This window comes from Muntiacus reevesi, chromosome 19, assembly GCF_963930625.1.
Source record: "Muntiacus reevesi chromosome 19, mMunRee1.1, whole genome shotgun sequence".
NCBI classification, from domain to species: domain Eukaryota; kingdom Metazoa; phylum Chordata; class Mammalia; order Artiodactyla; family Cervidae; genus Muntiacus; species Muntiacus reevesi.
The window spans coordinates 40,344,712-40,360,523 of record NC_089267.1 but is presented as its reverse complement, the minus strand read 5'-3'; the positions used below and the strand labels follow the sequence as shown (position 1 = coordinate 40,360,523).

The following is a 15,812-nucleotide window of genomic DNA, read 5'->3' as shown; positions in this document are numbered from 1 at the left end:
CTTCTAACAGTACACCAAGCCTGACCAATTTTCACTTAGAGGAGAGAGTAATGTTTAGATTAATAATTTGATTATAAGCTATTTTCTAGATTTAACTTATATTTATAAGGTCTTTTATCTGATTAGTTCTTTAAGCCCAACAATCACCTTAGATGTTTAACCTTAATCATTAATTTAACTTTAATCAACTGAATAATATACTGAGTTGAAAAAGAATTAGCACAGTTACCAAAAAGTTGATAGTGTCCATTTTAACTCTGCCATGGATGGCAAAGCTAAGAAAGTTAATTAAAAGATGTCATTTTGCATCACTCCTGCTTTCTTTATTTAAAAAACATCTAGAGTTCATGCATTTTCATAGGATATTTTATCCTGTCAAAGAGGGGAAAAGATAAAAGTTTAAATCAGTTCAAAGTCCTTCATTTTAATAGTAGGATAGAATTTCTAAGCTAACTACCTGCAGTCAACAAAAATTTTCACTGCTTTTTAAGAAGTACATAAGTAAAACCTGTATAAATGAAAAATAATTAAGACCACTAAACAGGACATAGAATAAGCAAAGTCTTTCATCCCATTTCCCTACAGCTGCCACTCCCCAGAGGTGACCACTATTGACAGTTCTTTGTGTCTCCTTCCTTCTGAGATATTTTTCATGCAAATAAAAATCCACTGCCCACCCATTCAAGCCCCAATGGGACCAACTATTATAGAATCCATTTCGGAGTCTTGCTTTTCTTACATGTTCTTTGAGCTCTTCCCAGATCGGCACATACAGATCTCCTTCTTAATTCTTTTAAATGACCATTTGATATTCCTTTGCATCAATAACATAACATGTTCCCGCCTGATGAACACTTAGGTTATTTCCTTTTTTGTTGCTGTTCTTACAAAGTATACTACAAAGAGCATTCTTCTACATATATGTTTGGGCACTTAAGTTAATATATTAGTACACAATTTTGCTAAACCAAAGGGTAGCTGGATTAAAATAAAATTTACAGCTATTGCCAAATTGCTCTCTAAGCAAGTATACCAGTTAACATCCCTACGAACAAAGCATTTGGGTGCCTTTTTCCTCACAAAGAAACGTTGGCTATCAAACTTTTTAACCTTTTCCAACCTGACAGAGGGAAACTATGATTTTAATTTGTCCTTTATGATGAGGTCCAGCCTTTCTTCTCTTTTGTTTACTAACCATCTATGAGTTTTCTTCACTGAACATCCTGTTCATGTTTTTCATCCATGATTGCATAGTACTATCTTCTTCCTGATTTATAGGATCCTCAACTGATTTGTTTATTAAAACGTAGCCCTCTGTCATGTATGTTGCAAATATTTTTGTAACTTTGGCACCTATCTTTTGACTTTATGGGACATTTCTTTCCATTGAAGAATTCTTTTTTGATGATTCTTTTTGTTTATGGGTCCAGAGTGCTGAAACACTTTAGGAAGGTCTTCCTTGCTTCAAGATTAAATAATAATAATCACAACGATAATAATAGTTACCAGGATTATTCCACTCTAAGCAAATAGTCAACTGACTGGCATCTAAGTACTAGGAACATGCTGAATACTGGGCTCCTATGAGGAAAACAGATCATTTGAACTATGTTTAATGGCACACACAGCACAGCTGCCTTTTATCAGTACTACAAATAAATACATAAAAAGATCAATCCATAATTTTATTACCATTTATCAGTTCACCTGCCACTCAGAAGCCAAATGAGTAATATGATAAAAGTACTTGTTTTACAAACAGAATTGGCATGATAGACAATTTACCAGTACCCACATGTATCCTGGCCAACAGACCATCTAAAGGACAAAAATAACAATTACTTTGTTGCTGTTGTTTAGTTTCTAAGTCACGTCTGACTCTTTGCAGCCCCATGGATTGTAGCTCATCAGGCTCCTTTGTCCAGGGGATTTCCCAAGCAAGAATACTGGAGAGGGAAGCCATTCCCCCTTCAGGGGAATCTTCCCCACCCAGGGATCAAACCTGCATCTCGTTCATGGCAAGCGGATTCTCAGTTACTGCTGAGCCACCTCAACACCTCAACAATCAGCAGACTGTTGGGAAGCCCAACCATCACTTTACTCCTGATTCATTCAATACCTTTTCATTCTTGTAGGTTCTACTTATCACTGAATTTATCTCTAGCAAATAGATTAGAGACAGAGAAAGGTATGCAAGAAGAAGGTGGCACCATGTTTATAATATATCAGGACCCTGCAGACCTTTAATTAAATTCAGTGGCTATGCCTCAAGATGACAGGTATGCATTACAGTTCCAGACAGCCGGCTGCTCCGCTATGATGCTAATGGCTGCAGGAACACTCTACCACAACAGTCCCTCAGCAGCAGCTCATTCTCCTCCCTCTGCTGCCCAGAGGGAATTAAGTTCAGAAGAGTCTACAACCTATTAGTAAAATTCAAGCCATATAGATACCAGAATGGAAGTTGCAGATAACAGAGATGAATAATCAAAATATAAGTTTTAAAACAGGAAAGGAATAGATGGAAATATTGAGGAAGACAAAACGCACTTTTGATGGGCCTTTTAAGATTGCCCAGTAGATATTGGGCAGTACTTTAAAAACTTCTCGGCTTTTTTGTGTGTGCTTTTGTTGATACTTCATTAACACTTCTCATTCTTTAAACAAAACTATATATTGCTTTACATGATAACTAAGCTAAAAATTAAGACTATTCCACGAAGAGTACTTTAGTGTCTCATTACAGCTCATGTCCTAAATTACAAGTTGCAAAGGATATAATAAGATATAGTGATTGTAAGTTCAGTTCAGTCGCTCAGTCGTGTCCTACTCTTTGCGACCCCATGGACTGCAGCACGCCAGGCTTCCCTGTCCATCACCACCTCCAAGAGCCTACTCACACTCATGTCCATCACATCAGTGATGCCATCCAACCATCTCATCCTCTATTGTCCCTTCTCCTTCAGCCTTCAATCTTTCCCAGCATCAGGGTCTTTTCCAATGAGTTGGTTCTTGACATCAGGTGGCCAAAGTTAGGTAGAGTCCATGTTAAACTACTCTAAAAAGCACATACTGTAAAACGTGTGATTCAAATGTTTGTTTTGGTGTAGAACAGTTATGTATATTGAAGATTCAGTCATCCAGACAAAGATTTAAATAAATACTATGTCCAGCACACTGGTGAGATGAAAATATGCACAAAGCTAAGGGTCTGCCCTGAAGGAGTGAGAAATCTGATAAAGGACATAAAGCAGTATGACAGGGCTCTGGAATAACAATAAGAAATAACACTTGTTAAGTTCAGTCTACACACAACACACTGTTCTAAGTGTTTTATTCAAATTATCTTCTTTGATCCACTCAACAAACCTATGAGGCACAGAGAGGTAACCTAACTCTCTGGGGTCACACAGCAAATAAGTGACAGAATAAGGAATTAAACTGAGGCCACCAGCATGATATATTTCTTCCCCTACTTGATCACTTAATGTAGGATCTCAGAAAGTTACTTCACCTTTTTGACTCTGTTTTCTTATTGGTGACTCTGTTATTTCTGCCTCACAGAGTTTCCACTGGCACTCAAAATTAGGTACCCTAACATGACATAAGATGTACCAAACTGTTTCACAGTATTCCACAAGATGTATTGCTGACAGGGGTTTAAAGGTTTTACAGTCAAATAACCGGGAAACAATATCTCTTCTTAAAGATTCATGATGGATGCCATATATACCTAACAATTTTTGAGATTTCTGAAATGAAGAAATCTTTTAAACTCTGTTTAACCTGGCAAAACCAAATTTATTTGACCACAGGACCTTTTGTCTCACTGACCACCTAGTAAAACCTTCATCCTAAATGAAGCACAAACTGGGAAATGCTGGTAGAAAATGGCATGAGATCAAAGGACCTAACGGGTCTAAACCCAACTCAGCCAACTGCTAACCTGCTGCTTTGGGGAAAGACTCCTTAATCTCTCCAGGTCTCTGTTTTCCCTCTCAGCAACCACCTAGACTATTTCAATAACTCCCTGGCTGGTCCTCTTTACCTCTTGAACCTCAACTCTCTGGGTTATCTTCTCAACTGATTACATTCTAGAACACAGATATAGTAATGTGACCCCCTCACTTAAAGACCTTTATAATATCTATAAACAAGGATAAACATGTACAGAATGCTGACTATGCAATGCATTACTCTATTCACTCATTAATTCTTAAAGCCATTCTCTGAAAGGTGAGAGCTGAAATCGGAGGCTCAGCTAGTAAGTAAGGTAGCCTGCTTCCAGATTCCAAGGCTATTCTATGCCTCTTGGATGGCTCCCCGCTGTTTCTCCAGGATAGAGCTCTGATCCCTTAGGACCTTCACAATTCAACTTCAACCTTTCTTTTCTAGACCATCTCCTCATCAGTGGTCTGCAATATGTTAGTTTGCTGGGGCTATGAGGGACAAACCTGTTCTATGCCCCTCTCCTTGACTTGAAAATGACCATCTTCATATTCATAGGGTGTTCTGCCTGTATATGCACATTTGTGCCCAAATTTCCCCCTTTTTAAAATAAGGTCATTGAATTATGGCTCATTCTAATGACCTCATTTTAACTGGATTATCTCAATAAAGATCCCATCTCCAAACAAGGGCACACTGTGAGGAATGAGGGGTTAGGATTCAATGTATGAATTTGGGGGCAGGGACAGAATTCAACCCATAACACTTACAAGCATAATGCCCCGGTCTCTATTATGTAAATTCATGTATTCACATAACAAGTTACTTACCGAGTGCCCATTACAGTGTCAGCACGGTGGAGGACCTGCTATGTACTTCCAGACCACATGTTTGGTGAGTCTGTTCCTCACTTTCTTTACCTTCAACACAACCACTTTTACCAAACCCCTTGCCTACCTGCTTTCCTCTGATAACCTCCTAGTTACCTCCTAGTTACCTTCAGAAGCCACTTATAAGTTCCCTCTTTGTAAAAGTTCATATGCTTTCTTTTACTGAAATTTTCTCCTTTCCTCCTCCCAACCATTCAATTCCTCTACAGAATTCTACTTATACTTTACTTACAGCATCTATGGCATTGCATTACAGTTGTCTGTAAACTTGTATGTGCCCTAGTTTGATGCTAATAAGGTCATTGAAGGTAAATATACTCACTATTCAGCTTCTATCTTCCTGTACCTGCCTGGAACACCACATCAAATTCAAATTCAATTCAGTCGCTCAGTCGTGTCCGACTCTTTGGAACTCCATGAATCGCAGCACACCAGGCCTCCCTGTCCATCACCAACTTCTAGAGTTTACTCTAACTCATGTCCATCGAGTCAGTGACGCCATCCAGCCATCTCATCATCTGTCGTCCCCTTCTCCTCCTGTCCCCAATCCCTCCCAGCATCAGGGTCTTTTCCAATGAGTCAACTCTTCGCATGAGGTGGCCAAAGTATTGGAGTTTCAGCTTCAGTATCAGTCCTTCCAATGAACACTCTGGACTGATCTCCTTTAGGATGGACTGATTAGATCTCCTTGCAGTCCAAGGGACTCTCAGGAGTCTTCTCCAACACCACATTTCAAAAGCATCAATTCTTCGGCGCTCAGCTTTCTTCACAGTCCAACTCTCACATCCATACATGACCACTGGAAAAACCATAGCCTTGACCAGATGGACCTTTGCTGGCAAGGTAATGTCTCTGCTTTTTAATATGCTATCTAGGTTGGTCATAACTTTCCTTCCAAGGAGTAAGTGTCTTTTAATTTCATGGCTGCAGTCACCATCCTCAGTGATTTTGAAGCCCCAAAAAATAAAGTCTGACAGTGTTTCCGCTGTCTCCCTATCTTTTCCCACGTCACATAGTGACTGCTTAATAAGAATCCATTTAATGAGTGATCAAAGCAGGTGTGCAATTTAACAAGACCCAGAAAACAAAATGAAGAACTATCTAGAGACAGGGAGACCTGATAGACAGCTACTGCTAATATCTAAACATGAAGTAATAGAGGCCTGGAACAGGAGAGAGGAAAGTGGACTGAAAGAAAAAGACCTGGAGAAACTTGTGAGTTGGTGGTTTACTGGTCATGAAAGGTAAAAGAGTGGGAGTAATCAAGAACCACCAAATTCACAGGGATAACCAGGTGACAGAAAGCAGAAAAATATTAATTACTATGGCACTATTGGTGGCTCAGATGGTAAAGACTCTGCCTGCAATGTGGGAGAACCGGGATTGACCTTTGGGTCAGAAAGATCCCCTGGAGAAGGATCTAGCAACACACTTCAGTATTCTTGCCTGGAGAATCCCATGGACAGACGAGCATGGCAGGCTACAATCCAAGGGGTGGCAAAGGGTCTAACATGACTGAGTGACTGATAGACACATGGCCCTATTATTAACAGATAAACCCTAAAGTTTAAGTGGTTGAACAAATAGGTTTTTCTTCTCATACATCAAGACTATATGGATATTCCTGATGAACAGGTGGCTCTCCTTCTAGGGGTGTAGACACCTTTCATCTTGAATAGATCATCTGCTTAAGGTGTACCACAAATGTGCGATTTTTATGGTCAGGAAATAGTAAATATCACTTATATTCTATCGGCTAGATCTCATTTATATAGCCCAGCCAACTGCAAAGGAAGGCTGAGAATACATGTAGTCTAGCTGAATACTCAGGAAGAAAAGAAAATGTTTGGCAAACTTGTTTCAGTCTCTTCTAACATAGATAACAAGAGGTGGTAGGAAATTTCAGGGAATGAAGGTAGAGTGAAAATTTGTGGTCTGTTTATAATCACTAGTTGGATGAGAAATATTTGAGTTGGTTCTTCCTAAAGCAACAGAGAAAACTGAATCATTATTCACAAAATTCACATGCATTTCTTTAAATGTAATAATCATGTTACATTAGGGAAGTCTCTACTTTGTAATACTATGTATTATATATTATAGTTCTCTATCTTCTATACACAAAAATATCCTATCATTAATAGAATAGGCTGTAAACGTATTTTCTCAGTTGTGGTTAGGGATGCTTGCAAATTTAAAAATAACCTTTTTGCCTGATCACCTTTGTAACCAATTTTTAAAGTCAAGGTTGGTGGAATAAACTTAAAGCCCATGGTCTTGCTAGCAAAAGGTCATGGCAGATGTTTACAGTGCATTTTTATAAATGTGATTCACTTACCTATTTTTCAAAATGTTATTACATTCTAGCTAAAAATTTGCCTCTTCTGGCCATTATGTGATCAAGTTCATGAGACACATCCACAAGATATATCCAGCAGTTATAGCCTTAGGCCAAAAAAAAGGAAGTCATCTAACTCACTTTTGTTCCCTTAGGTAATTTACTCAGGTCCCATTAACTGACATCAAAGTCAAGTTTATGAGAGGAAAAACACCAACAATGTAAATCCCAGTAGTTTGGAAGTGAATTAAAAAGCTCCCAAATCAGCACTTTCCTCAAATGTTAAATAATTCATTGTGACATTACAGATACAAGCCTCCAGCAAAAGTTACACTTGAACAATTAAGGAAGTAGGAGCCAAACAAATGACTTTAGGGATAGAGAAACAAATGAATGGTTTCTCGTAGTACTATGCCAAATTACATTTCCACATTAACAAGTCTGTAGAACACCCAAGCATCACCAGTGACTTACTAGATAAAGTCTGATTACAGAAACACAGCCTGGAACCACATACTATCTCTTAAATGTAACTGTGGATTCTATACACTTGGGTATGAAACCCATTTATACCATTTGGGGAATTTTTACATTTGTAATGTACTAGCTACTCTTTTGCAAATTTCTTTTATAATATTCATATTACAACATCCATCAACCAAATACATTATGTTCCTATGAAGAATCAGAAGATAATGTAGCTGTTTCTTAGAGGCTAGATTAGAGATTGGAAACACAAGGTCACAACATAGTGCATTGTACATAAAGGTAACAGCATCTGCATAGTAGAAAGAAATACACTTCAGATTTAAATTCCAACTCTATCATTTTACCTAGAGAATTTTAGACAAGTTTTAGCATCAGTTTTTGTTCCCTTTTCTATAAAATGGGAATGATTCATTTATGCAGCAAATATTTAATGAACACTTATTAGGTCTCAAAGACTTTCAAGTGTTATTTTAAGATTAGTGATAGTAAACCAGCGGATATTCATTAGAGATATGTTGTTGTTCAGTCACTCAGTCGTGTCCAACTCTTCATGACCCCCTTGACTGCACACGCTAGGTCTCCCTGTCCCTCACCACCTCCCAGAGTTTGCCCAAGTTCACGTCCATTGCATCGATGATGCCATCCAGCCAAATCATCCTCTGTCTCCCTCTTCTCCTTCTGTCTTCAATCTTTCCCAGCATCAGGGTTTTTTCCAATGAGTAGGCTGTACGCATCATGTGACCAAAGTATTGGAGCTTCAACTTCAAATGAAGCATCAGTCCTTCCAATGAATATTCAGGGTTGACTACCTTTAGGATTGACTGGTTTCATCTACTTGCTATCCAAAAGTGAAAGGTGCTCAGTCATGTCTGACTCTTTGCAACCCCATGGACTATACAGTCCATGGAATTCTCCAGGCCAGAACACTGGAAGTGGGTAGCCTTTCTCTTCTCGAAGTGGGTAGCCTTTCCCTTCTCTAGGGGATCTTCCCAACCCAGAGATCGAATCCAGGTCTCCCGCATTACAGGCGGATCCTTTACCAGCTGAGGCACAAGGGAAGCTCAAGAATAATGGAGTGGGTAGCCCATCCTTTCTCCAGCGGATCTTCCCACCCCAGGAATCAAACCAAGGTCTCCTGCATTACAGGTGGATTGCTGACCAAGGGACTCTCAAAAGTCTTCTCCAACACCACAGTTCAAAAGCATCAATTCTTTGGCACTTTGCCTTCTTTGCATATTCAGCTCACAACTCTATGTGACTGAAAAGACCACAGCCTTGACTATAACCGACCTTTGTCGGCAAAGTATTGCCTTTGCTTTTCATCACACTGTCTAGGTTTGTCATAGCTTTCCTGCCAAGAAGAAATCATCTTCTAATTTCAAGGCTGCAGTCACCATCCACAGTGACTCTGGAGCCCAAGAAAATAAAGTCTGTCACTGCTTCCACTTTTTCCTCTTCTATTTGCCATGAAGTGATGGGACCTGATATCATGATCTTTTTTTGAATGCAGAGTTTTAAGCCAGCTTTTTCACTCTGCCCTTTCACTTTCATCAAGAGTCTCTTTAGTTCCTCTTCACTTTCTGCCATAAGGGTAGTGTCATCTGCACATCTGAGGTTATTGATATTTCTCCCTGCAAGTGTGATTCCAGTTTGGGATTCACCCAGGCCAGCATTTCTCACCATGTACTCTGCATAAAAGTGAAATAAGCAGGGTGACAATATACACCCTTAATGCACTCCCTTCCCAATTTTGAACCAGTCCATTGTTTCATGTCCAGTTCTAACTGTTGCTTCTTGACCTGCATACAGGTTTCACAGGGAACAGTGAAGGTGGTCTTGTATTCCCATCTCTTTTAAAAATTTTCCAGCTTGTTGTGATCTACACAAAGGCTTTAGCATAGACAATGAAGCAGAAGCAGATGTTTTTCTGGAACTCCCTTGCTTTCTCTATGGTCCAGTAGATATTGGCAATGTGATCTCTGGTTCCTCTGCCTTTTCTAAATCCAGTTTGTACATCTGGAAGTTCTCAGTTCATGTACTGTTGAAGCCTCACTTGAAGGATTTTAAGCGCTACCTTGCTAGCATGTGAAATGAGCACAATTGTGTGATAGTGATGTGGATTGATTTTTAAAGTAAATCAATAAGATCTATTAACCATAAGTCTAAGCTTCGAGAAATAGTTCTTCTTGTGAAGAAAATTTCCTCATCACCATGTTTGTGGGTGCTTTTAGTTTCACGTGCCAAAGTCCACCTGCAGATGGTTACTTCCATAGAGGTTTTCCACACTGTGCCAAGTCACTTCTAAGATTCAGCAAACTTATTGCTGACATATTGCTAAAAAACATTTTTAAAATCACATTTTAAAAATCACAACTGAAATTTTAAAGTTTGTTTTATATGCAGCAAAATAACTAATATATACTCATAAATTTATTTTTTAATCTAAATGTGAGATGTAAAAGTTTCTTATTTCAGTTACTTTAATAAAAACCTCTTCACCATCCACAAAATAAAGTTAATGATACAGCACTAAAACAGACATCTCCTAAAATGGTAGTTGCATCATTATATATATAGCTAAGTTATCCTATTGAGTAGGTTTAAAAACCATGAATCCTGGACTAAATGATACAGAGTTCTCTACAGAAATAAAATGATATCATGATGGGGCAGAAGGGTAGCATTCAATAAAAAAATTTAAATGCTCAAGGTAGAAAGGAAAGTATTAGACAAAAACACAAGGGAAAATTTACCAGAGTTCCATACAAAGTAGCTAAGACTATTAGATTTGTTAAGAACAATAAAAACCCATGTTTTAACCTTACAAAATATTTTAATCTATCTCTGAATCAGAGAATGACAAAGAACTAAACAGTGATTTCTACTGACCACTGTATGAAAACACAATTTAGAGAGCAATCTCAAAATTTCTTCTTACCATGAATAGATCCCACTGACCATGTCATACTTTTGACACGAAGCATTCACACTGTTGGGCCCAGCTGCCTTAGAAATAAGTAACACCACCAAGCCCCTCAACTGAAGGTTATTCTGGCTGTCGTATACAAGACCCCTGCCAACAAGAAAGGAAAGAAAATCACAAAATAAGTTGGATCAAGTAAGAGAACTGCTGCAAATATACCCATGCTTCCAAAATCAGACAACGGGACCCGCTGAAAAGAAATAGGATTGTGGAAGAAAGAGTTAATAGGAGGAAGCAGTGACTGCAGGCAACATCTAGAGAAACCGTGAGCTAGTTTTGAAAGTGATAATCTCAAAACTGTGAGGCCTAATGATTTGGCTTCCTCCTCTTTCTGGGTTTTCCTATGCAATCTTAACCATGTGGTCTGATAACCAGAGGAACCCATAGTGTTAAACTGTTTTGTGGTAGTTGACTGCAGGTGAAATATAAATTGTATGGCTTCGATGAAGTTGTACTATGTGGTGATGACGCTGGTAAGGGGAAGGGTACAAAATGATTTCTGTCTTCACAGGTTGAAAATTTGAGAAGTAAAATGGAAATGAATGCCATGGGCAAATATTTAACCATTTCTTATTTTTTATGCAAAGAATAATCATTCTAAGCAACATTAAGCTTTAACATAGAATGTAATTTTTTTGTTATGAATATTCAATATTTATAATTTCTACTATAAGTAAGGTCAGAAATACTTTCCGAGATTACATTTTTGTTTGTTTAAGTATCACAAAAGGTTGTCATATAAGAACTAAAGGGCAACATTAGAAAAAGAAAAAAAGACAGAAAATTATGTGTAACATATTATAATTGGCTCAGTCAGTAAAGAATCCGCCTGCAATGTGAGAGACCTGGACTCTATTCCTGGATTGGGAACATCCCCTGGAGGAGGGCATGACAACCCACTCTAGTATTCTTGCCTGGAAAATCCCCATGGGCAGAGAAGCCTGGCGGGCTATAATCCATGGAGTCGCAAAGGACATGACTGAAAGACCAAGCACAACATATTATAATAAATTAACACTTACAACAATCTTCATGAGCACTAATCAAAAAGGCTATACTAAAAAGTATACGTAAATAACATACAAACAAAATTCCTGAATGTGGTAAAAATAGCAAAAAAATTTTATTAATTTTTATTGGAGTTAGTTGATTTACAATTTAACTAATACAGTTGTATTAGTTAAGTTATACATCAAAGTGAATCAGTTATACACACACACACATTCTTTTTTAGATTCTAATCCCATATAGGTCATTACAGAATATTGAGGAGAATTCCCTGTGCTATCCAGTAGGTTCTTATTAGTTCTCTAGTTTATATATGTAGTGTATATATGTCAATCCCAATCTCCCAATTTATCCCTCCTCCCCTTCCCCCTTTGGTAACCATAAATTTGTCTTCTACATCTGTGACTTTATTTCTAAAAACAGGAAAATTTGTATTCTAATACTTCACTCACTTATTAAGACTTCCTTGGGTGACTTCTGAACAAAGAATTAAATTAATACAGTAAAAATTAATGAGTTAGCCCATTACTTAAGAAAATTTTCACCCTTCATGCTTTCAAGTAAATTTTTAAAAGGGCCCCTTACTCTTTCATTAGTTTCGAAATAAGACATCTTCAGGCTTACTGCAAAATAATAGTTACAGTTCTTTCTTTACTTATATTTTCTCCTTAATCTAGTAAGTGATCTTCAGTAGGTTAGAGAGGTTAATGATTTTTACAAAGAGGTTCTAATTTCCTAGAAAACGGAAGTTAATTTAAGGTAATTAAGCTATACTATAGTAGAAACAAATAATCAACAGAAATATCCAAAGCTCTTTATTATAATGTAACAATCTACTTAAAGCCTACAGACCTGAATGTAGGGAGACTGGGAAGCACAGTATTTTGGAAGAAAATGTAAAATAGAGTGCTTTCCAAGTTTTTTCTTTGAATTACAGATTTTAACTTATGCTAATGTGTGTGGGTGCTCAGTCATGTCCGACTCTTTGCAACCCTATGGACTGTGGTCTGCCAGGTTTCTGTCAATGGTATTTTCCATGTAATAATACTGGAGTGGGTTGCCAATTCCTCCTCCAGAGCATATTTCCGGCCAGGGATTGAACCTATGTCTTCTGCATTGGGAGGTGGATTCTTTACCACTGAGCCACCTGGGAAGCCCAACATAGGCTACTAGATCCTTAAACATGTTTTACCTGAGGTATATAATAATAATATTAAAGAGAAGCTGTGAATTGGCTCCTAATTAAAGAAAGGGAAAAGAGGAAGGTGAGGCTGTGTGTGTGTTTGTGTGTTTGGGGGGTTGAGCCTGTTTGGGAATGAAAAGCTATGGTCTAGTCAAAGCTATGGTTTTTCCAGTAGTCGTGTATGGATGTGAGAGTTGGACTATAAAGAAAGCTGAATGCCAAAGAATTGATGCTTTTGAACTGTGGTGCAAGAGAAGATTCTTGAGAGTCCCTTGGACTTCAAGGAGATCAAACCAGTCAATCCTAAAGGAAATCAGTCCTGAATATTCACTGGAAGGACTGATGCTGAAGCTGAAGCTCCAATACTTTGGCCAACCTGATGCAAAGAACTAACTCATTGGGAAAGACCCTGATGCTGGGAAAGATTCAAGGCAGGAGGAGAGAGGGACGACAGAGGATGAGATGGTTGGATGGCATCAACGACTCGATGGACATGAGTTTGAGCAAGCTCCTAGAGTTGGTGATGGACAGGGAGGCCTGGTGTGCTGCAGTCCATGGGGTTGCAAAGAGTAGCACACGACTAAGCAACTGAACTGAGGAATGAAAGATATGAGGATAACACTTAACAACTTAAAACTTAAAAACTTAAGTTGTGAGTTTTGAGACATCAGGCCAAGTCAGGCTGAAGAAATAGTCCTGGCAACAGCTCTGATTAACACACCTTCCATAAACTTCTCAGAGAGGAGACCTTTCACAGAGGACACATACATCATCATCATCATCAAAATACAATAGCAGAAGCAACAACAACAAATCCTTACATAGAACCTCACAATATATGCCAGGAACTGTTCTAAGTATTTTACTATATATTAATCAAATTAATTCACAACAACTCTATGAGGAAGGTACCACAATTATTTTGATTTTAGAGACGAAGAGAATGAGGCACACAGAGAGATCAAGCAACGTGCCCAAGATACCAAAGACAGCAAGCCTTAGAACCCTGATGGGGCCAGGATTTGAATCCAGGCCCCCTGGCTCTAGAGTCTATATACATGTTTATCCATTATGCTATAGCGACTCTCCATCTGCTTCATTTCATTCATACACCAGCTATTTATTGAGTCACTAGAATACTGACTGCTTTAGAACCAGGTCTGAAAAATCCTTCTGCCATTTATTAGCTGTATGACTCAGACTATCACTTTCTCTGTAAAATGAGGTTAAATGACACCTGTTTCCTGTAGTCACTGTGTGGAAGAGACAACATGAGTAAAGCATATGCCACTGTGGAAGCACATGGAAGGTGATAAGGGAGTCAGAAGACTACACTCTCTCTCCTTATTACTTTTCTGCCATGTTTTTTTCTTAACTCTTATATCTTTACAACCCCTTGGACTACAGCCTGCCAGGCCCCTCTGTCTATGGAATTCTCCAGGAAAGAATACTAGAGTGGGGGGCCATTCCCTTCTCCAGGGGATCTTCCTGACCCAGGGATTGAACCAGAGTCTCCTGCACTGCAGGCAGATTCCTCACCTTTTGAGCCACCGATAATTTCCTATATTGTTTCTTCTTCTACTCCCCAAAATAACAAAAGTTAAGGAGTTCTTCCTTCTATGAGCCTGAAACATCATATATGGCTGAAACACATTCCACGTTCAGAAAGCATTACTGAAAAGGTCAGGAAAAGAAACTAGCAGACCAGTCGACAGAAATCAAGAGAGCAGTCAGAAAAGCATACCTTCTAAGCATCAATTTCACACAAGACAATAGTTGATAATCCAAAGAACAGGTTAACAGTGTGAGTAAATTAAATGTTTCCAAAACACTACTTCTTTAAATTCACTTCATTAACAGCCTTTAAAAAAAAAATAAGTAACAAGATAATTTGATAATATCCACTACTCAAAATTTAGCTCACAACAAAAATAAGAAATTTAGCTCCTGAGCATAAAGAAGTCCCTAGCATTCTAAATTTGCAGAGATAATGTTTCATATAATCCAGGTCATATTTTCACCTGGAACACTACAATTTATTCTGAGTGCCTCTCTAGGAGAAATACCAACAAGCTGGAGCATATCCAGAAGATTGTGAAATCATTTACTGCCACACGCTTGGCTGACCAAAAAAAAGAATGCTAGCTTAGAGAACAGTAAAGATGGTGTTCTCAAATTTACGCAGCCAAAAATGCAGTAAATGCTTGCTATAAGTCAGGCACAGTGCTAGACAGACAGTGGAGGACACAATGACATACACTGGTGTGTTGTGATCTCCCTTCGTGCGGATTATACAGTCTGGATTTAAAATAATGATAAAATGTGGCATGAGCTACTTTGGGATATGAACAAGGGCAACCAACATAGGTGGGATGAAGGAGTGGTGAGAGAGACCTCCCTGAGACCTAAAGAATGAGAGGGAAGGAGTCACAGGATCTGAAGCAAGGAGGGGAAGTGAAAAAAGAGTGCTTTAGAGACAACATGTGTGAAGGTTTAGAGGAGAGGGAGAAGGACACAGCTGTCCCCAGAACCAACAGCACAGGAACCCAGTGTGTGTGAAGGGGAGGGCTGGGAGAACTAAAGCTAGAGGAGTACGTGATGACTGTCTGCTCATCTGAAAGGGTACCGTATGGACAGAAGACAGGCTCGGTAAGTATTACTTTAGAGACTGACACCAATAGATAGAAAATATAGCTTGCGAATTGTGACTTCACATGAAGAAATTAAAGAACAGAGGAGCCTCTACTGATGCTGAGTCCCTTGTGGATAAAGATCTTCAAGAAGCTGCTCAGCCCCTGACATAACACATCAAAGGGAAGCCTGCATTACCTGACATTTGGGTTTTTCCCTTACTCTGTGATTCTTTATGATTTCACTTTACTACATGTAATTGTCGAATACTCTTCCCTGGGGCTCAGATAGTAAAGAACCTGCCTGTAATACGGGAGACCTGGGTTGGAGACCTGGGTTGGA

General features: G+C 38.7%; 1 protein-coding gene across 2 annotated transcripts in view; it reads right to left on the bottom strand.

Moving 5' to 3' along the window:
- PDSS2 (decaprenyl diphosphate synthase subunit 2) overlaps positions 1-15,812 on the bottom strand; it is a 251,015-nt gene that overhangs the window by 132,377 nt on the left and 102,826 nt on the right. For both annotated transcript variants that reach the window (XM_065911355.1, XM_065911356.1), the window contains one exon: positions 10,604-10,738. In XM_065911355.1, the coding sequence (XP_065767427.1) occupies positions 10,604-10,738 (135 nt within the window). The remainder of the gene's footprint in view (positions 1-10,603; positions 10,739-15,812) is intronic.